This window comes from Limanda limanda, chromosome 8, assembly GCF_963576545.1.
Source record: "Limanda limanda chromosome 8, fLimLim1.1, whole genome shotgun sequence".
NCBI classification, from domain to species: domain Eukaryota; kingdom Metazoa; phylum Chordata; class Actinopteri; order Pleuronectiformes; family Pleuronectidae; genus Limanda; species Limanda limanda.
In genome coordinates, this window is record NC_083643.1 from 277,501 (window position 1) to 299,212 (window position 21,712).

The 21,712-nt window shown below is 49.9% G+C and overlaps 4 protein-coding genes across 4 annotated transcripts in view; 3 read left to right on the forward strand and 1 right to left on the reverse strand.

The window, feature by feature from the left end:
- The window catches only part of LOC133008706 (glucose-6-phosphate isomerase-like), an 11,007-nt gene extending 9,594 nt beyond the window's left edge, over positions 1-1,413 (forward strand). Inside the window, exon 18 of the mRNA XM_061075973.1 lies at positions 253-1,413. Coding sequence (XP_060931956.1) covers positions 253-376 — 124 coding nt within the window. The 3' untranslated portion in view covers positions 377-1,413. The remainder of the gene's footprint in view (positions 1-252) is intronic.
- Positions 1,414-1,674: 261 nt separating this feature from the next.
- hsd17b2 (hydroxysteroid (17-beta) dehydrogenase 2) lies at positions 1,675-12,722 on the forward strand. The gene is made up of 5 exons (XM_061076327.1): positions 1,675-1,966; positions 3,206-3,415; positions 3,572-3,757; positions 3,833-3,970; positions 12,382-12,722. The coding sequence occupies exons 1-5, from the start codon at positions 1,675-1,677 to the stop codon at positions 12,720-12,722; spliced, it is 1,167 nt and encodes a 388-aa protein (XP_060932310.1).
- A 294-nt stretch (positions 12,723-13,016) lies between these two features.
- mphosph6 (M-phase phosphoprotein 6) lies at positions 13,017-14,808 on the reverse strand. The gene is made up of 5 exons (XM_061076816.1): positions 14,542-14,808; positions 14,078-14,190; positions 13,864-13,954; positions 13,584-13,687; positions 13,017-13,300 (listed from the first exon to the last, which is right to left on the reverse strand). Exons 1-5 carry the CDS (start codon positions 14,587-14,589, stop codon positions 13,168-13,170), a joined length of 489 nt encoding a protein of 162 aa, XP_060932799.1. The 5' UTR covers positions 14,590-14,808; the 3' UTR covers positions 13,017-13,167.
- A 1,812-nt stretch (positions 14,809-16,620) lies between these two features.
- LOC133009222 (uncharacterized) lies at positions 16,621-21,559 on the forward strand. Its single transcript, XM_061076655.1, has 3 exons — positions 16,621-17,415; positions 17,504-17,621; positions 20,059-21,559. Exons 1-3 carry the CDS (start codon positions 16,637-16,639, stop codon positions 20,503-20,505), a joined length of 1,344 nt encoding a protein of 447 aa, XP_060932638.1. The 5' UTR covers positions 16,621-16,636; the 3' UTR covers positions 20,506-21,559.
- The last annotated feature ends 153 nt before the right edge of the window (positions 21,560-21,712 follow it).

Below are 21,712 nucleotides of genomic sequence, written 5' to 3' on the forward strand. Positions count from 1 at the left end.
ATATTTATTTAGGAGACATATAGTTTACAGATTTACCTTGTGACAGCACCCCCGAAGCTCGCCCACCGCCTCCGTATCTCTGACAAACGAACATGACCTGTTTGACATATTATCAATAAAACATATGAAGTTACTGCACACGTGCGCCACCTGCAGGTCACATGACCTGTTTGTGGGCTTTTACTGTGAAGAAGCTTCAGGAAGTGAGGAGTTCCATCCTGTGCACTGACTCCTCCCCTTCCTGCCTGACAGGGTGGAGCTGGGGAAACAACTCGCCAAGCAGATCGAGCCGGAGCTGAAGGACGACTCCGAGGTCTCGTCCCACGACTCGTCCACCAACGGCCTCATCAACTTCCTGAAGAAGAACTTCGACTGAGTCCTGGACCCGCCCCCTTCCCCCTGTAGTCCCCTGTGATTGGTTGGATTCCCCCCCGAGCTGTGGAGCGAGCACTTTGTCTGTTCACGTGTTTTCACTGGAATAGAATTAATCAGATTAACAAGATAAAAGTAACTGTTACTGTAGGTGACCCCCCCCCCCTTACTAACTATCTCTCTCACACACTAGGGGGGGGAATTGGCAAAAATGTGAAGATTCAATAGTATTGCGATATTTGGGCCACGATTCAATAGTATTGCGATTCGATTCTGTGATATAATGCGATTCATGTCCCCATATTATTCAAAGGCATTACAAAAAGAGGAAAATAAGACTCACCTCACTTCAAATGTCACATTTAATTCTGTGAACAACATTGTCTTCTCCACATTAACTGAAGTGCAAAAACTTTGTCCTTGAACATTCAGGACACAGGACCTTTGTAATTATTTTCTGAATAGGAGACCTCTCACATGAACACTGAGCTCCCAGAACATAACTTACGATTATTTAAATACAGTAACATAAAGCAGACATAATAGAGTAACATAAACCTGAGAATAATCATATAAATAAGAGTAACCTAGAGCTTCAATTAAATTGAGACAAATAAACTAAAGTGTTCTACTAGAGTCCAGTCCAGTGCAAGGTCATGACCCAAAATGTTAAATTCATTTGGGAATATTGTCATTTTTGTTCAGAAAAAGCAGTTGGTCAACATGCTCAGATGTTAAAGTTCCTCTGGAACGTTACTGTATCTCCTGCAGTGGAGAACATCCTCTCCACAGACACACGAGGTATCTGTTAAACTCTGAAACTCTCCTCGTCATGCGACAATATTTTTTAAATATTGCTATACTTTGTGCTACAGTATCGATATAATCGCGGGCGCAAAATATCGCAATACTGAACAGAATCGATTTTTTCCCCACCACTATCACACACACACACACTCTCAAACACACACACACACACACTCACACACACACACACACACACTCCCACTCTGAACCAAAATAAAAACCCTTTGTCTCTTACACTTGTTGTTTGTTATTGATCTGATTGGACAGAACTGAATCTTAATCAGTTAATATGATTTATTATTTTATTAGAAAACAAAGTTACAAAAAGCTTCAGTTTGATGTGAAACAAATAAAAACCTTTGAACCTGAATGGATCAGCTGATCCAGGAGCTGCCGCGTGTCACAGGTGTCATGTGCTCCCGTTGGTGGGCGGGGCCTACTTGAACAGGTGTCTCCGAGGGGCGCGGCCTCATTGTTGCAGGTGACGGACGGATGATGGACGTCTGCTTCAGCTTCGCAGCTGCAGGTCTCTACGTCCTCACTGTGCTGTGGACACTGTCCCGGGGACATGCTGCAGGACATGGGGCCCCCCACTGGCCCCGGGGGGGGGCCCTGCTCTGGCCCCTGGGGGGGGCCCTGCTCTGGCCCCTGGGGGGGGCCTCCCTGTGTTATGTTGTGTCTCCAGCTTTGTGTGGACTCGTTCTCCTGAGCTGCAGCGTCCGTCTGATCTGGGACAAGAAGACAAGTGAGCTGCTACTGCCAGAGACAAGGGGGGTGCTCATCACAGGTCAGACACACAACACAGACACACAACACAGACACACAACACACAGGACAAGAGGGGTGCTCATCACAGGTCAGAAACACAACACAGACACACAACACAGACACACACACAGGACAAGAGGGGTGCTCATCACAGGTCAGACACACAACACAGACACACAACACAAACACACAACACACAGACACACACACAGGACAAGAGGGGTGCTCATCACAGGTCAGACACACAACACAGACACACAACACAAACACACAACACACAGACACACACACAGGACAAGGGGGGTGCTCATCACAGGTTAGACACACAACACAGACACACAACACACAGACACACACACAGGACAAGGGGGGTGCTCATCACAGGTCAGACACACAACACAGACACACAACACACAGACACACACACAGGACAAGAGGGGTGCTCATCACAGGTCAGACACACAACACAGACACACAACACAAACACACAACACACAGGACAAGGGGGGTGCTCATCACAGGTCAGACACACAACACAGACACACAACACAAACACAGAGACACACACACAGGACAAGAGGGATGCTCATCACAGGTCAGACACACAACACAGACACACAACACAAACACACAACACACAGACACACACACACAGGACAAGAGGGGTGCTCATCACAGGTCAGACACACAACACAGACACACAACACAAACACACAACACACAGACACACACACAGGACAAGAGGGGTGCTCATCACAGGTCAGACACAACACACAGACACACAACACAAACACAGAGACACACACAGGACAAGAGGGGTGCTCATCACAGGTCAGACACACAACACAGACACACAACACACAGACACACACACAGGACAAGAGGGGTGCTCATCACAGGTCAGACAGGTGTGTGTGTGTGTGTGTGTGTGTGTGTGTGTGTGTGTGTGTGTGTGTGTGTGTGTGTGTGTGTGTGTGTGTGTGTGTGTGTGTGTGTGTGTGTGTGTGTGTGTGTGTGTGTGTGTGTGTGTGTGTGGTATCAGGAAAAACAGGACGAGCTGAAGACGAGCTGATAAAATTCCAGCCTGTTGATGAAGAGATAACGACAACAACCACGACACAAAGAGATGATGAGATAGAGAATGAGGAACTTTACTGGGAGGTCACCACACGGTTACACAACCACACGGTTACACAACTTGTGTGAGGTGGGAGGATGATGAAGCTGTGATGATGATGAAGGTGTGATGTCTCCTCAGGCTGCGACTCGGGCTTCGGTCACGCTCTGGCGAAGCGTCTCAGTCTCATGGGCGTGAAGGTGTTTGCAGGCGTGTTGGATGTGGGCGGAGCCGGAGCTCAGCGGCTCAGAGAGACGTCTGAGAACCTGCACGTCCTCCAGCTGGACGTGAGGGACACACACCAGGTAGAGACGGTGCACAGGGACATCTGCTCGCAGGTGGGACACACAGGTACGTCCTCTCACATCAGAGACGTTCAAACGTAGGAAACAGGTTTGACCTCCTCTGTCCACCATCATGTCTCAGCCTTCACTCTAAGGCTGGTCAGAGGTCAGAGGTCAGAAGGCCGAGGACAGAGGACACCTCTCAGCTGTCCCCCTTCTGCAGGTCTGTGGGGTTTGGTGAATAATGCAGGAGTCCTCCAGTGTCCCATGGACGCGGAGCTTCAGCCGCTCGCAGCATGCCGACGCTGCATGGACGTCAACTTCCTGTCAGCTGTCCACATGTGTCAGGTGTTCCTGCCTCTGCTGAGACGAGCCGGAGGACGCATCGTCAACATGTCCAGCATGGCAGGTCAACAGGAAGTCCAACTTTTCATTCAAATACAGTTCCATCCCTGGTCTGATCCAGATGTTTGTGGTCCTGCAGCTGCCGTGCCGATGCCGATGTTCTCTGCGTACGGAGCGTCCAAAGCTGCTCTGAGCGTCTTCTCTCACGTGATGAGGGCGGAGCTCTCTGATTGGGGCGTCACAGTCGCTCTGATCCAACCTGCAGGATTCAGAACAAGTAGGTCACGTGATGACACGAAGCAGGAAGTTGTTTGTGTGTCTGTTGTCGATATCAACACAAACTGAAAGTGTTGGTTTCTGTTGTTTCACTTGGAGGTTTGATTCCTCCGGTCAGGATTCAGTTTCACTGTCCTGGGGAAAGTTGAGTATAAAATAAAGTCCTTCAGTTGTTGTCCATTTCCTCGGGTTCTCCAGACATCGCTCTGTCCTCACACCTTCCACCTCCTGCTTGGGGATTTAGAGGCCTCCCCTGGCCTGAGGGGACATGTAGTTCTGGATCTACACAGTTTCCTGGTAGACCTCCAGCAGAAGACGTCCAGCAGGATCCTGACTGGATGAACCTCCAGACCTGTTGTTTAGATGAGAAGGAGCAGAGCTTCTGCTTCCAGCCCCTGATGTCTGTGAGGAGAAGCTCAGAGCAGTGAGATGATCTCCTCTGGTTCCTCTCAGCTCTGGTGCTGCAGCTTCTTGGACCAACTGGAGGCTTCTCACAGACTCACTGGGACGTCCTGATGATAAAGACTCACACTGATCCAGTCCAGAGGAAACTAATGGACGAGTTTCTCAGCTTCCTCCTGAGACAGGATGTTCCTCATGCTCATGATACTGTGCAGATGTGGGTCACATGTCCTGGTCCTAGAGACTTGTTCTCCATGTGGGTCACATGTCCTGGTCCTAGAGACTTGTTCTCTATGTGGGTCACATGTCCTGGTCCTAGAGACTTGTTCTCTATGTGGGTCACATGTCCTGGTCCTAGAGACTTGTTCTCTATGTGGGTCACATGTCCTGGTCCTAGAGACTTGTTCTCTATGTGAGTCACATGTCCTGGTCCTAGAGACTTGTTCTATATGTGGGTCACATGTCCTGGTCCTAGAGACTTGTTCTCTATGTGGGTCACATGTCCTGGTCCTAGAGACTTGTTCTCTATGTGGGTCACATGTCCTGGTCCTAGAGACTTGTTCTATATGTGGGTCACAGGTCCTGGTCCTAGAGACGTGTTCTCTATGTGGGTCACATGTCCTGGTCCTAGAGACTTGTTCTATATGTGGGTCACATGTCCTGGTCCTAGAGACTTGTTCTCTATGTGGGTCACATGTCCTGGTCCTAGAGACTTGTTCTCTATGTGGGTCACATGTCCTGGTCCTAGAGACTTGTTCTCTATGTGGGTCACATGTCCTGGTCCTAGAGACTTGTTCTATATGTGGGTCACAGGTCCTGGTCCTAGAGACTTGTTCTCTATGTGGGTCACATGTCCTGGTCCTAGAGACTTGTTCTATATGTGGGTCACATGTCCTGGTCCTAGAGACTTGTTCTCTATGTGGGTCACATGTCCTGGTCCTAGAGACTTGTTCTCTATGTGGGTCACATGTCCTGGTCCTAGAGACTAGTTCTCTATGTGAGTCACATGTCCTGGTCCTAGAGACTTGTTCTATATGTGGGTCACATGTCCTGGTCCTAGAGACTTGTTCTGTATGTGGGTCACATGTCCTGGTCCTAGAGACTTGTTCTGTATGTGGGTCACATGTCCTGGTCCTAGAGACTTGTTCTCTATGTGGGTCACATGTCCTGGTCCTAGAGACTTGTTCTCTATGTGGGTCACAGGTCCTGGTCCTAGAGCCTTGTTCTCTATGTGGGTCACATGTCCTGGTCCTAGAGACTTGTTCTATATGTGGGTCACATGTCCTGGTCCTAGAGACTTGTTCTCTATGTGGGTCACATGTCCTGGTCCTAGAGACTTGTTCTCTATGTGGGTCACATGTCCTGGTCCTAGAGACTTGTTCTATATGTGGGTCACATGTCCTGGTCCTAGAGACTTGTTCTATATGTGGGTCACAGGTCCTGGTCCTAGAGACTTGTTCTCTATGTGGGTCACATGTCCTGGTCCTAGAGACTTGTTCTCTATGTGGGTCACATGTCCTGGTCCTAGAGACTTGTTCTCTATGTGGGTCACATGTCCTGGTCCTAGAGACTTGTTCTCTATGTGGGTCACGTGTCCTGGTCCTAGAGACTTGTTCTATATGTGGGTCACATGTCCTGGTCCTAGAGACTTCTTCTATATGTAGGTCACATGTCCTGGTCCTAGAGACTTGTTCTCTATGTGGGTCACATGTCCTGGTCCTAGAGACTTGTTCTATATGTGGGTCACATGTCCTGGTCCTAGAGACTTGTTCTCTATGTGGGTCACATGTCCTGGTCCTAGAGACTTGTTCTCTATGTGGGTCACATGTCCTGGTCCTAGAGACTTGTTCTATATGTGGGTCACATGTCCTGGTCCTAGAGACTTGTTCTCTATGTGGGTCACATGTCCTAGTCCTAGAGACTTGTTCTCTATGTGGGTCACATGTCCTGGTCCTAGAGACTTGTTCTATATGTGGGTCACATGTCCTGGTCCTAGAGACTTGTTCTTTATGTGGGTCACATGTCCTGGTCCTAGAGACTTGTTCTATACGTGGGTCACATGTCCTGGTCCTAGAGACTTGTTCTCTATGTGGGTCACATGTCCTGGTCCTAGAGACTTGTTCTATATGTGGGTCACAGGTCCTAGTCCTAGAGACTTGTTCTCTATGTGGGTCACATGTCCTGGTCCTAGAGACTTGTTCTCTATGTGGGTCACATGTCCTGGTCCTAGAGACTTGTTCTCTATGTGGGTCACATGTCCTGGTCCTAGAGACTTGTTCTCTATGTGGGTCACGTGTCCTGGTCCTAGAGACTTGTTCTATATGTGGGTCACATGTCCTGGTCCTAGAGACTTGTTCTATATGTAGGTCACATGTCCTGGTCCTAGAGACTTGTTCTCTATGTGGGTCACATGTCCTGGTCCTAGAGACTTGTTCTATATGTGGGTCACATGTCCTGGTCCTAGAGACTTCTTCTATATGTAGGTCACATGTCCTAGTCCTAGAGACTTGTTCTCTATGTGGGTCACATGTCCTGGTCCTAGAGACTTGTTCTCTATGTGGGTCACATGTCCTGGTCCTAGAGACTTGTTCTCTATGTGGGTCACATGTCCTGGTCCTAGAGACTAGTTCTCTATGTGAGTCACATGTCCTGGTCCTAGAGACTTGTTCTCTATGTGGGTCACATGTCCTGGTCCTAGAGACTTGTTCTCTATGTGGGTCACATGTCCTGGTCCTAGAGACTTGTTCTATACGTGGGTCACATGTCCTGGTCCTAGAGACTTGTTCTCTATGTAGGTCACATGTCCTGGTCCTAGAGACTTGTTCTCTATGTGGGTCACATGTCCTGGTCCTAGAGACTTGTTCTATATGTGGGTCACAGGTCCTGGTCCTAGATACTTGTTCTCTATGTGGGTCACATGTCCTGGTCCTAGAGACTTGTTCTATACGTGGGTCACAGGTCCTGGTCCTAGAGACTTGTTCTCTATGTGGGTCACATGTCCTGGTCCTAGAGACTTGTTCTCTATGTGGGTCACATGTCCTGGTCCTAGAGACTTGTTCTCTATGTGGGTCACATGTCCTGGTCCTAGAGACTTGTTCTATATGTGGGTCACATGTCCTGGTCCTAGAGACTTGTTCTCTATGTGGGTCACATGTCCTAGTCCTAGAGACTTGTTCTCTATGTGGGTCACATGTCCTGGTCCTAGAGACTAGTTCTCTATGTGAGTCACATGTCCTGGTCCTAGAGACTTGTTCTATATGTGGGTCACATGTCCTGGTCCTAGAGACTTGTTCTCTATGTGGGTTACATGTCCTGGTCCTAGAGACTTGTTCTCTATGTGGGTCACATGTCCTGGTCCTAGAGACTTGTTCTCTATGTGGGTCACATGTCCTGGTCCTAGAGACTTGTTCTCTATGTGGGTCACATGTCCTGGTCCTAGAGACTTCTTCTATATGTAGGTCAAATGTCCTAGTCCTAGAGACTTGTTCTCTATGTGGGTCACATGTCCTGGTCCTAGAGACTTGTTCTCTATGTGGGTCACATGTCCTGGTCCTAGAGACTTGTTCTCTATGTGGGTCACATGTCCTGGTCCTAGAGACTTGTTCTCTATGTGGGTCACATGTCCTGGTCCTAGAGACTTGTTCTATATGTGGGTCACATGTCCTGGTCCTAGAGACTTGTTCTCTATGTGGGTCACATGTCCTGGTCCTAGAGACTAGTTCTCTATGTGAGTCACATGTCCTGGTCCTAGAGACTTGTTCTATATGTGGGTCACATGTCCTGGTCCTAGAGACTTGTTCTCTATGTGGGTCACATGTCCTGGTCCTAGAGACTTGTTCTATACGTGGGTCACATGTCCTGGTCCTAGAGACTTGTTCTCTATGTAGGTCACATGTCCTGGTCCTAGAGACTTGTTCTCTATGTGGGTCACATGTCCTAGTCCTAGAGACTTGTTCTCTATGTGGGTCACATGTCCTGGTCCTAGAGACTTGTTCTCTATGTGGGTCACATGTCCTGGTCCTAGAGACTTGTTCTCTATGTGGGTCACATGTCCTGGTCCTAGAGACTAGTTCTCTATGTGAGTCACATGTCCTGGTCCTAGAGACTTGTTCTATATGTGGGTCACATGTCCTGGTCCTAGAGACTTGTTCTCTATGTGGGTCACATGTCCTGGTCCTAGAGACTTGTTCTATACGTGGGTCACATGTCCTGGTCCTAGAGACTTGTTCTCTATGTAGGTCACATGTCCTGGTCCTAGAGACTTGTTCTCTATGTGGGTCACATGTCCTGGTCCTAGAGACTTGTTCTATATGTGGGTCACAGGTCCTGGTCCTAGATACTTGTTCTCTATGTGGGTCACATGTCCTGGTCCTAGAGACTTGTTCTATACGTGGGTCACAGGTCCTGGTCCTAGAGACTTGTTCTCTATGTGGGTCACATGTCCTGGTCCTAGAGACTTGTTCTCTATGTGGGTCACATGTCCTGGTCCTAGAGACTTGTTCTCTATGTGGGTCACATGTCCTGGTCCTAGAGACTTGTTCTATATGTGGGTCACATGTCCTGGTCCTAGAGACTTGTTCTCTATGTGGGTCACATGTCCTGGTCCTAGAGACTAGTTCTCTATGTGAGTCACATGTCCTGGTCCTAGAGACTTGTTCTATATGTGGGTCACATGTCCTGGTCCTAGAGACTTGTTCTCTATGTGGGTTACATGTCCTGGTCCTAGAGACTTGTTCTCTATGTGGGTCACATGTCCTGGTCCTAGAGACTTGTTCTCTATGTGGGTCACATGTCCTGGTCCTAGAGACTTGTTCTCTATGTGGGTCACATGTCCTGGTCCTAGAGACTTCTTCTATATGTAGGTCACATGTCCTAGTCCTAGAGACTTGTTCTCTATGTGGGTCACATGTCCTGGTCCTAGAGACTTGTTCTCTATGTGGGTCACATGTCCTGGTCCTAGAGACTTGTTCTCTATGTGGGTCACATGTCCTGGTCCTAGAGACTTGTTCTCTATGTGGGTCACATGTCCTGGTCCTAGAGACTTGTTCTATATGTGGGTCACATGTCCTGGTCCTAGAGACCTTTTCTCTATGTGGGTCACATGTCCTGGTCCTAGAGACTTGTTCTCTATGTGGGTCACATGTCCTGATCCTAGAGACTTGTTCTCTATGTGGGTCACATGTCCTGGTTCTAGAGACTTGTTCTCTATGTGGGTCACATGTCCTGGTCCTAGAGACTTGTTCTCTATGTGGGTCACATGTCCTGGTCCTAGAGACTTGTTCTCTATGTGGGTCACATGTCCTGGTCCTAGAGACTTGTTCTCTATGTGGGTCACATGTCCTGGTCCTAACTGAAGGTTCCTCCCAGTGGAGCTGGGGGACAAACTAACACCGAGGGGACTATCTGGTCCCACAGTGTTTCTCTCAGATGTTTGGGGACCATTACAAGGAGCTCAGTCTGAATTTAGAAGTAAGAAGTTGTGGGTCGTCCAGACCTGGAAGTTCTTGAGACGTTCCTGAAGTTGGACTCAGTGATTAGATTCATCAGCTTCATGTATGTACAGCTGGGTGTCGTCTGCGTAACAGTAGACGTGTACGAGAAGCTTCCTGAGGATGTTTCCTGAAGGGAGCAGATATAAGGTGAAGAGCATCGGTCCTGGGACAGAACCCTGAGGAACTCCATGACTAACCTGTGTGTGCATGGAGGAGGAGTCAGTGTGAACATGAACAAGGTTTGATGTGGGTCCAATCAGCTGAAGCCTCTGGATCAAGATGCTTTAAAACACAGGTTTAATTACAGCTACTTTAAAAGCTTGTGGAACGCAGCCGGTTAATAAAGATATTAATCTGATTCAATATGAAACTGTCATTAGTGGGAGAACTTCCTGTAACTGTCCAGTTGGGACAGAGTCTGAAAGACAAGTTGTTGGTTCAGAGGATGAAACTAGTGACGTCAGTTCAGAAGATCAACTGAAGAAAAGAGGTCCAGATTCCGTAGTCAGTTCAGGAACCATCCCGTTAGGATCACGTTAGGATCAGATTAGGATCATGTTAGGATCAGATTAGGATCACGTTAGGATCAGATTAGGATCACATTAGGATCACGTTAGGATCACGTTAGGATCAGATTAGGATCATGTTAGGATCACGTTAGGATCAGATTAGGATCACGTTAGGATCAGATTAGGATCACGTTAGGATCAGTTTAGGATTAGATTAGGATCACGTTAGGATCACGTTAGGATCAGATTAGGATCAGATTAGGATCACATTAGGATCACGTTAGGATCAGATTAGGATCACATTAGGATCACGTTAGGATCAGATTAGGATCCCGTTGGGATCAGATTAGGATCCCGTTGGGATCACGTTAGGATCACATTAGGATCACGTTAGGATCACATTAGGATCCCGTTGGGATCAGATTAGGTTCACGTTGGGATCACGTTAAAATCAGATTAGGATCACATTAGGATCACGTTAGGATCACGTTAGGATCAGATTAGGATCACGTTAGGATCAGATTAGGATCACGTTAGGATCAGATTAGGATCACATTAGGATCAGATTAGGATCACCTGCTCCGGCAGGTCCAGGTACCAGTGCTCGTCACTGATGATCCTCCGCTCGTCCTCCTCCAGCTGCTTCTTGGTCTCCTCGTCCAGATTAGGATCAGATTAGGATCACGTTAGGATCAGATTAGTATCACGTTAGGATCAGATTAGGATCACGTTAGGATCAGATTACGATCACGTTAGGATCAGATTACGATCACGTTAGGATCAGATTAGGATCACGTTAGGATCAGATTAGGATCAGATTAGGATCACGTTAGGATCAAATTACGATCACATTAGGATCAGATTAGGATCACGTTAGGATCAGATTAGGATCAGATTAGGATCACGTTAGGATCAGATTAGGATCACATTAGGATCAGATTAGGATCACATTAGGATCACGTTAGGATCAGATTAGGATCACGTTAGGATCACGTTAGGATCACATTAGTATCACGTTAGGATCAGATTAATTATGATCACGTTAGGATCACGTTAGGATCACATTAGGATCACGTTAGGATCAGATTAGAATCCTGTTGGGATCATGTTAGGATCAGATTAGGATCACATTAGGATCAGATTAGGATCAGATTAGGAGCACGTTAGGATCAGATTAGGATCACGTTAGGATCAGATTAGGATCACGTTAGGATCAGATTAGGATCACACTAGGATCACGTTAGGATCAGATTAGGATCATGTTAGGATCAGATTAGGATAACGTTAGGATCAGATTAGGATCACGTTAGGATCAGATTAGGATCACGTTAGGATCAGATTAGGATCACGTTAGGATCATGTTAGGATCAGATTAGGATCACGTTAGGATCAGATTAGGATCACGTTAGGATCATGTTAGGATCAGATTAGGATCACGTTAGGATCAGATTAGGATCACGTTAGGATCACATTAGGATCAGATTAGGATCACGTTAGGATCAGATTAGGATCAGATTAGGATCACGTTAGGATCAGATTAGGATCAGATTAGGATCACGTTAGGATCAGATTAGGATCAGATTAGGATCCTGTTGGGATCATGTTAGGATCAGATTAGGATCAGATTAGGATCAGATTAGGATCAGATTAGGATCACGTTAGGATCAGATTAGAATCACGTTAGGATCACGTTAGGATCACGTTAGGATCAGATTAGGATCAGATTAGGATCACGTTAGGATCAGATTAGGATCAGATTAGGATCACGCAGGCCGTTGCTCCCAGTCACAGCCCTCCAGATTAAATAAACATGTAAATTTAAGACTTTTTTTAACAAGCATTTCACCAAAACAAATGTGTAAAATCAGCGTGAATCAGTGACTTTGTTCAAAGACTGAAACTAAAACTTTAAATCTTTCCTATGACGATGAACTGAATCTCCTTCATGTCGCTTCATTCACTTTGGATCAAGGATCTGATTGGTTCTCTGTCCGTCTCCGTCCTCTCAGACATCTTTGGAACCAGTGACAACGTCAGTCGCTACAGAGACGAGGTCCTGGCGGCGGCGTCCCCTGAAGCCAGACGGGATTACGGGGACGCGTACATCTCGTCCCTCCCCAGCGGTTTGTCCAGACTGTCCCAGCGTTCAGCGGAGGACCTGTCCCCTGTGGTGGACGACATGTGTCATGCTCTGCTGTCCGTCCACCCCAGACCTCTGTACACCCCCGGACAGATGGGATGGCTGCTGCCGTTCGTCCACCGCCACTGTCCCACCGCCATCTTTGACGTCATTATCAAGACTTTAACTAAAGACAACGACTGTGAACCGACGGGACTGAGGACGAGCTGAGACACCGTCCACATTCATGTCCGTCCAGGTCTAACCCTCCCGCTCTTAACAATACTATCAAATATATTATGAATGATATTTATTGTCAATAATATAAATGTTATTCTTAATGCTGTATTAGTCTGGATGTGGGACAGTTAGATTTGTCTTGACTCAACAGTCTGTTGATAAATAACTATCTCTGAGCAGACTCTTATTGTGAAAAGACAGAACAAAGTCTTAAAATTCAATCAAATGGATCCTGTTTTCTTTTTCTCTTGTTTTTCTCTTACTGTAAATTAATCAGTTCAAATAAAGTTTTTAAAAACGAGAGTTTAATAAGTGAAAACATTTGAACTCACAGCTTCTCAAAGATAATCCACAAAAAAATGGACAGGATGTATAACATCCACTCGGCTGTAAAACACAACTATGTCAAAAAACATTTACATGAATCACGTTGTGTTCAGTCCTGAGGTTTCAGGAACATTCTCTTTGTGGTCGTTTCTACGACGGTTTGATCGACGTCCTCGTCCGTCGCCGCTCGCTCACGCTTCTTCTCAAACTTCCTCTTCATGCTTCCGACCAGACTCTCGTACCTGAAACGTTCAGACGGGGAATGTAAAACGTACGATACTGAATTCTATTTCAAATCAGTAAAAATCATATTTAATGGTGTTTGATTAAACTTCTTAAAACTCCTTCAATTACAAACATTTGAGAATCTTTTATTTAATCTTTAACAGGTTCAAATTTACACTTTTTTAAAATAATGAAAAGATTTGAATCTTTGATAAAAAATGTTTTTCATAATTATTTCCTATATTATTATTTCCAGGAAGTAGAAAATGTACTTTACAGTACTTGAGTAAATGTTGTTACCTGAGAGCCATTTCTTCATCGGTGACGTCTGCTGGCATCCTGCTCGGCTCCTCCTCTTCCTCAGCGGCGCCTTCGTCGCTCGGGTTCATCAACGTCATCAGTTTCTATGACAACGAGAAACGTCACTCATCCTCAGACTCGCATTTAGAAGATATCAACCTTTCAAAATCATCTCAATCAATCCAACATTTAGCGTTATGATTAGTTATTATTGCAAAAGGAGGAAGAAGAGTCGTAGAAACTTGTTCATGATGTTTGAGTCTCAGCAGAAGAGACAAACCTCCACTTCAGGGTTGAATCCTCCGAACGACACGCGGCCGAACATCAGATCTTCACACGGAACAAAACTCTTCTCCTCGATGATCAGATTCCTGGGGGGGGGGACGTGACGTCATCACATCTCCATTAAACAGGAAGTGACACCAGACTGCTTCCTGCTTCACTCCGCTACATCACACACGTTACCATGACAGCAGCAGTGGGGCGGTACTCACTCCTTGGCCTTCAGCTCCGGCAGGTCCAGGTACCAGTGCTCGTCACTGATGATCCTCCGCTCGTCCTCCTCCAGCTGCTTCTTGGTCTCCTCGTCCAGACCTCTCTGCATGAACTGAACCAGCACACCCGTCACTACCCGGACTGGCTTTACTGGCTTAATGGTTTTAATGTTTTTAATGTTTTTAATGGTTTAATGGGTTTGAGATCAAAACCTTTACTGAACATGAGGGAAACACTTCAAATATATAAACTGTTAAAAACATGAAAACACACGTGAGGGGCATGAACCCTTCCTGCTCCTTTGATTCAAAGCTCACACGTGGTTCAATCTGTTTCCACATGAAGGTTCAACTCCGTTTTCATCACAAACATCTTCAGACGATGTTTATATAATAATAATAAAGACTCAGCGGAACGGCTGCTAACGCTGTTAGCATTAGTTAGCAAACACAGCTTCACGTACCTTCATGCGCAGGAGGTTCTTAGAAAGTTTCACCGAGTCAATGGACATTTTCACCAGAGAGAGAGAGAGAGAGGGTGAGACAGAGACAGAGGGAGAGGGTGAGACAGGGTGAGACAGAGAGAGAGAGAGAGGGTGAGAAAGAGAGAGAGAGAGAGAGAGAGACAGAGAGAGAGAGAGAGAGAGAGAGAGAGAGAGAGAGAGAGAGGGTGAGACAGAGTGAGGACAGTTAGCTTCAGGCTAACAGCTAAATCCACGAGCGGCTGCTCCTCTGACAGACAGAAGCAAACGAACGTCGAGCCGCCAGGAAGTCAAGTTAATCTACCTCTGATGTCATCGATGTCCAAGAACTATGTTTTTTATAATAATAATAACAATGAAAAAACAAAAATAACCAGTTCTGAGAGAGAAAGAGACGTGACCTTTGCAAGACATAAAGTTTCCTTTGATCTAGGAAGACTGAAATCAAAGGATTCATGGTCCATGTATGTCCGCGTTACAGAACATCGTGTTTTAATGGCGTGTAATCAAACTTTGACGCCACGCCACGGTCACACCGTGTGATTAAAAAAAAATCCGTCAGTCAGTTTTTATCTCCATCTTGTTGTGATGACACTCATCTCAATTTTAAGTTGATCCGATGAAAACCCTGGTACAAGTGCATCAAAGAAAAAATGTGGAATATGGCCAAAATGGCCACTAAATACAAAATATCAGGCTTCCTGATTTGTTTTTACAATTGCACCCAGAGACTTTTTTGTTTGTTTGGTCATGATGCACCTGTATATCGATTTTTGTGAAGATAGGTCAATGGGAACACCTTCCGGGGGTCTCGGGGGGTCTCGGGGGGCACCGTTGAGCCATTTTGCGACGCCCATTGAAAATTCCTTCAGAATACGTAAATTTTCACCACTTTCTAACTTTCTGCAAATTTTGGTAAGAAGTTGAGCATGTTAAAGCCCTCAAAAAGCCAATTCATTTGCCTGAATAATAATAATAATAATAATAATAATAATCCTTACAATTTCAATAGGGTCTCACCAGACACCTTTGATGTCTGTGCTCGGGCCCTAATAATAATAATAATAACAGTCTGATCCCTCCTCTTCTTCAGCCTCATGTCTTGCTCCTCTCTGTTCTTATGACTTGTTTCTTCTTCTTGGATCCTGAGTATTTAATAAACTTCTATTTTATTTTCTTACCAACAGATGATGATTCAGAATGTTTATATGATCTCCTCCATGTTTCTTTCCTACGGAAGAGGATTAGGGACAAAACAAGGGAGTTCTGAGTTTAAACTCAAATTCTGACTTATTTCTCACTCGCCTCTCTTCCTCCTCTCCCCTCTTCCTCCTCTCCTCTCTTCCTCCTCTCCTCTCTTCCTCCTCTCCTCGCCTCTCTTCCTCCTCTCCTTTCCTCTCTTCCCTTTCTCTTCCTCCTCTCCTCTCCTCCCCTCTCTTCCTCCTCTCCTGTCCTCGCCTCCTCTCCTCTCCTCCTCGCCTCTCCTCCTCTCCTCTCTTCCTCCTCTCCTTTCCTCTCTTCCTCTCCTCTTCCTCTCCTCTTCTCTTCCTCCTCTCCTCTCCTCCCCTCTCTTCCTCCTCTCCTGTCCTCGCCTCTCTTCCTCTCCTCCCCTCTCTTCCTCTCCTCTCTCCTCCCCTCTCTTCCTCTCCTCCTCCCCCCTCTCTTCCTCCTCTCCTCTTCCTCTCCTCCCCTCTTCGTCCTCTCCTCCTCTACTCCCCTCTCTCCTCCCCTCTCTTCCTCTCCTCCCCTCTCTTCCTCTTCTCTCTTCCTCTCCTCCCCTCTCTTCCTCTCCTCTTCCTCTCCTCTTCCTCTCCTCTCTCCTCCCCTCTCTTCCTCTCCTCTTCCTCCTCCTCCTCTGGTTCAGGATGTTTTCCATGAGGAAGAAAACAATGATTTATGATAAACATCATTAAACACATAATATTATTTCTGACCAAAGAAACAGAAAGTTTAGAAATATTTATTTCCATTTAGATTCATTTTCGATTAAAGTTTCATTTGAAGGTTTCAGAGACATGTGACGTGCTCAGCTACGTCATAACCATGCGACGTGCGGTTTGTTTACTGGCGGTAGAAGATGGAGGCGGCCACGGAGGAGCCCTCGGCCCCGGAGCAGGAGGCCTCCGGCCCGGCAGCAGCAGCGGTGCTGGCCCCGGTGCTGGCCCCGGAGATGTGCGAGCTGTACCGGCTGCAGGAGGCCGGGCTGCGGCGGCGGAGGCACCGGGAGCTGGTGGACCGGGACCGGAGGAGGAGGCAGTACCTGCGGAGGAGACGAGCCTTCCTCCTGTCCTCCGTGGCGGCGGCGCTCAGCCTCCTGTCCGGCACCAGCCGGCCCGTGTGGGTCCGGGACCGGGGCCCGGGGCAGAACCTGTGGGCCGCGGCCGAGGCCTTCGACGACGAGCAGTGGAAGGCGCAGTTCCGCGTGTCCCGGTCCACCTTCGACTTCCTGCTGGAGCTCATCGGGCCCGCCATCAAGCGCCGCCGGACGAACTACCGGGTCCCGATCGAGCCGGGCCGGCGGCTGGCCATCACCCTGTGGTGGCTGGCCCGCTCCGGGGAGTACCGCTCCATCGCGGACATGTTCGGAGTCGGCATCGCCACCGTGTGCAACATCGTGCGGCAGGTGGCCTGCGCGCTGGTGCAGCGGCTGTTCCACCGGTTCGTGTCGCTCCCCTCCGGGCCCCGGCTGGACGCCACGCTGCAGGCCTTCCGGGACCGGTGCTACCCGCAGTGCGCCGGGGCCATCGGCGGGACCCACATCCCCATCGCCCCCCCCAGGGACAACCCGGACCACTACATCAACCGCAGCGGCTGGCACTCCGTCATCCTGCAGGCGGTGGTGGACCACAACGTCCGGTAAGAGCCGTATCCGGTTAGAGCCGTATCCGGTCCGGTATGAGCCGTGTCCGGTCCGGATTAGTGACGCATGCTTGTGTCCCGGCAGCTTCACGGACGTGTACGCCGGTTGGCCCGGAAGCAGCAACAGCGCCACCGTGCTGTGCAGTTCCGACCTGTACCTGAAAGCTGAGGACCGGCCCGACGGGTACCTGTTCCCCAGAGAGGTGAGGTCAGAGGTCAGAGGTCAGAGGAGGTCAGGGAAGGAGAGAGGAGGTCAGAGGAGGTGAGAGGAGGTGAGAGGAGGTCAGAGGAGGTGAGAGGAGGTGAGAGGAGGTGAGAGGAGGTGAGAGGAGGTCAGAGGAGGTCAGAGGAGGTGAGAGGAGGTGAGAGGACGTGAGAGGAGGTGAGAGGAGGTCAGAGGAGGTCAGAGGAGGTGAGAGGACGTGAGAGGAGGTGAGAGGAGGTGAGAGGAGGTCAGAGGAGGTGAGAGGAGGTGAGAGGAGGTCAGAGGAGGTCAGAGGAGGTGAGAGGAGGTGAGAGGAGGTGGGAGGAGGTCAGGGAAGGAGAGAGGAGGTGAGAGGAGGTCAGCGGAGGTCAGAGGAGGTGAGAGGAGGTCAGAGGAGGTCAGAGGAGGTGAGAGGAGGTGAGAGGAGGTGGGAGGAGGTCAGGGAAGGAGAGAGGAGGTCAGAGGAGGTGAGAGGAGGTCAGAGGAGGTGGAAGGAGATGAGAGGAGGTCAGAGGAGGTGGGAGGAGGTGAGAGGAGGTGAGAGGAGGTGAGAGGAGGTGGGAGGAGGTCAGAGGAGGTGAGAGGAGGTGAGAGGAGGTGGAAGGAGATGAGAGGAGGTCAGAGGAGGTGAGAGGAGGTGGGAGGAGGTCAGAGGAGGTGAGAGGTCAGAGGTCAGAGGAGGTCAGAGGAGGTGAGAGGAGGTGAGAGGAGGTCAGAGGAGGTGAGAGGAGGTGAGAGGAGGTGAGAGGAGGTCAGAGGAGGTCAGAGGAGGTGAGAGGAGGTGAGAGGACGTGAGAGGAGGTGAGAGGAGGTCAGAGGAGGTCAGAGGAGGTGAGAGGAGGTGAGAGGAGGTCAGAGGAGGTGAGAGGAGGTCAGAGGAGGTGAGAGGAGGTGAGAGGAGGTCAGAGGAGGTGAGAGGAGGTGAGAGGAGGTGAGAGGAGGTCAGAGGAGGTCAGAGGAGGTGAGAGGAGGTGAGAGGACGTGAGAGGAGGTGAGAGGAGGTCAGAGGAGGTCAGAGGAGGTGAGAGGACGTGAGAGGAGGTGAGAGGAGGTGAGAGGAGGTCAGAGGAGGTGAGAGGAGGTGAGAGGAGGTCAGAGGAGGTGAGAGGAGGTCAGAGGAGGTCAGAGGAGGTGAGAGGAGGTGAGAGGAGGTGGGAGGAGGTCAGGGAAGGAGAGAGGAGGTCAGAGGAGGTGAGAGGAGGTCAGCGGAGGTCAGAGGAGGTGAGAGGAGGTCAGAGGAGGTCAGAGGAGGTCAGAGGAGGTGAGAGGAGGTGAGAGGAGGTGGGAGGAGGTCAGGGAAGGAGAGAGGAGGTCAGAGGAGGTGAGAGGAGGTCAGAGGAGGTGGAAGGAGATGAGAGGAGGTCAGAGGAGGTGGGAGGAGGTCAGAGGAGGTGAGAGGAGGTGAGAGGAGGTGGGAGGAGGTCAGAGGAGGTGAGAGGAGGTGAGAGGAGGTGGAAGGAGATGAGAGGAGGTCAGAGGAGGTGAGAGGAGGTGGGAGGAGGTCAGAGGAGGTGAGAGGTCAGAGGTCAGAGGAGGTCAGAGGAGGTGAGAGGAGGTGAGAGGAGGTCAGAGGAGGTGAGAGGAGGTGAGAGGAGGTGAGAGGAGGTCAGAGGAGGTCAGAGGAGGTGAGAGGAGGTGAGAGGACGTGAGAGGAGGTGAGAGGAGGTCAGAGGAGGTCAGAGGAGGTGAGAGGAGGTGAGAGGACGTGAGAGGAGGTGAGAGGAGGTGAGAGGAGGTCAGAGGAGGTGAGAGGAGGTGAGAGGAGGTCAGAGGAGGTGAGAGGAGGTCAGAGGAGGTCAGAGGAGGTGAGAGGAGGTGAGAGGAGGTGGGAGGAGGTCAGGGAAGGAGAGAGGAGGTCAGAGGAGGTGAGAGGAGGTCAGCGGAGGTCAGAGGAGGTGAGAGGAGGTCAGAGGAGGTCAGAGGAGGTCAGAGGAGGTGAGAGGAGGTGAGAGGAGGTGGGAGGAGGTCAGGGAAGGAGAGAGGAGGTCAGAGGAGGTGAGAGGAGGTCAGAGGAGGTGGAAGGAGATGAGAGGAGGTCAGAGGAGGTGGGAGGAGGTCAGAGGAGGTGAGAGGAGGTGAGAGGAGGTGGGAGGAGGTCAGAGGAGGTGAGAGGAGGTGAGAGGAGGTGGAAGGAGATGAGAGGAGGTCAGAGGAGGTGAGAGGAGGTGGGAGGAGGTCAGAGGAGGTGAGAGGTCAGAGGTCAGAGGAGGTCAGAGGAGGTGAGAGGAGGTGAGAGGAGGTGAGAGGAGGTGGGAGGAGGTGAGAGGAGGTGGGAGGAGGTGAGAGTAGGTGGGAGGAGGTCAGAGGAGGTGAGAGGAGGTCAGAGGAGGTGAGAGGAGGTCAGAGGAGGTGGGAGGAGGTCAGAGGAGGCGAGAGGAGGTGGGAGGCGGGACTTGTGAAGGTTGCTTCACCACTCCATGTTTCCTGCGTTGCAGAGGTCGCTCCTGTCCGACGGCGTGGAGATCCCCGTGCACCTGATCGGCGACGCCTCCTTCCCTCTGAAGCCGTGGCTGATGAAAGGTTACAGCGAGGAGCAGCAGCTGTCCCCGGAGCAGCGCCGCTTCTCCTACACCGTGAGCTCCGCCCGCTCCGTGGTCGACGCCGCCTTCACCCGCCTGAAAGGACGCTGGAGGTGTCTGCTGAAGAAGAGCGACATCGACATCTCCATGATGCCCCGGGTCGTGGCGGCGTGCTGCGTCCTGCACAACGTCTGCGAAGCGCGAGGAGACGGCTTCCTCCCGGAGTGGAGCGTGGACACGTCCCCCTCGGGGGCGTGTCTCCGTCAGCCCGACCCCGAAGCGTACGCAGGAGACACGTACTGCACGGCCGAGGTCATCAGAGACACCGTCACCTACAACCTGCTGAGCATCCTGCAGTACTGAGACAGGTCCCTGTTACCATGGTGACGGTCCCCGGGGACACCTGCAGTACTGAGACAGGTCCCTGTTACCATGGTGACGGTCCCAGGGGACACCTGCAGTACTGAGACAGGTCCCTGTTACCATGGTGACTGTCCCAGGGGACACCTGCAGTACTGAGACAGGTCCCTGTTACCATGGTGACTGTCCCAGGGGACACCTGCAGTACTGAGACAGGTCCCTGTTACCATGGTGACTGTCCCAGGGGACACCTGCAGTACTGAGACAGGTCCCTGTTACCATGGTGACTGTCCCAGGGGACACCTGCAGTACTGAGACAGGTCCCTGTTTCCATGGTGACGGTCCCCGGGGACACCTGCAGTACTGAGACAGGTCCCTGTTACCATGGTGACTGTCCCAGGGGGACACCTGCAGTACTGAGCCCAGAGACAGGGTCCCTGTTACCATGGTGACGGTCCCCGGGGACACCTGCAGTACTGAGCCCAGGGTCCCTGTTACCATGGTGACGGTCCCCGGGGACACCTGCAGTACCGAGCCCAGAGACAGGTCCCTGTTACCATGGTGACGGTCCCAGGGGACACCTGCAGCACTGAGACAGGTCCCTGTTTCCATGGTGACGGTCCCAGGGGACACCTGCAGTACTGAGACAGGTCCCTGTTTCCATGGTGACGGTCCCAGGGGACACCTGCAGCACTGAGCCCAGGGTCCCTGTTACCATGGTGACGGTCCCAGGGGACACCTGCAGTACTGAGCCCAGAGACAGGTCCCTGTTACCATGGTGACGGTCCCAGGGGACACCAGTGTATTGACCCATTCATCTCCAACTCTGATCAACACTAAACCTTTGTTTTTTTTTACATTTACTTTATATTTTTGTACTCTTCCACTTAAAGGTAAATATGTATATTTTGTACTTTTTACTGTACAACCTTTATTAACAGATTTTATTACTAGTTGAAATGTTTCATAAAACTCTTTTGTTCTGATTAAACGTCACATCGCCTGTTAAGCAGCGGAGGTAAAGCAAGAATTATTAATATTATTCATGATGTGAGTGAGTGAGGGAGGGAGCGAGGGAGGGAGTGAGTGAGTGAGTGAGTGAGGGAGGGAGGGAGTGAGAGAGAGAGAGGGAGCGAGCAAGAGAGTGAGTGAGTGAGTGAGGGAGGGAGGGAGTGAGAGAGTGAGTGAGAGAGTGAGTGAGTAAGAGAGT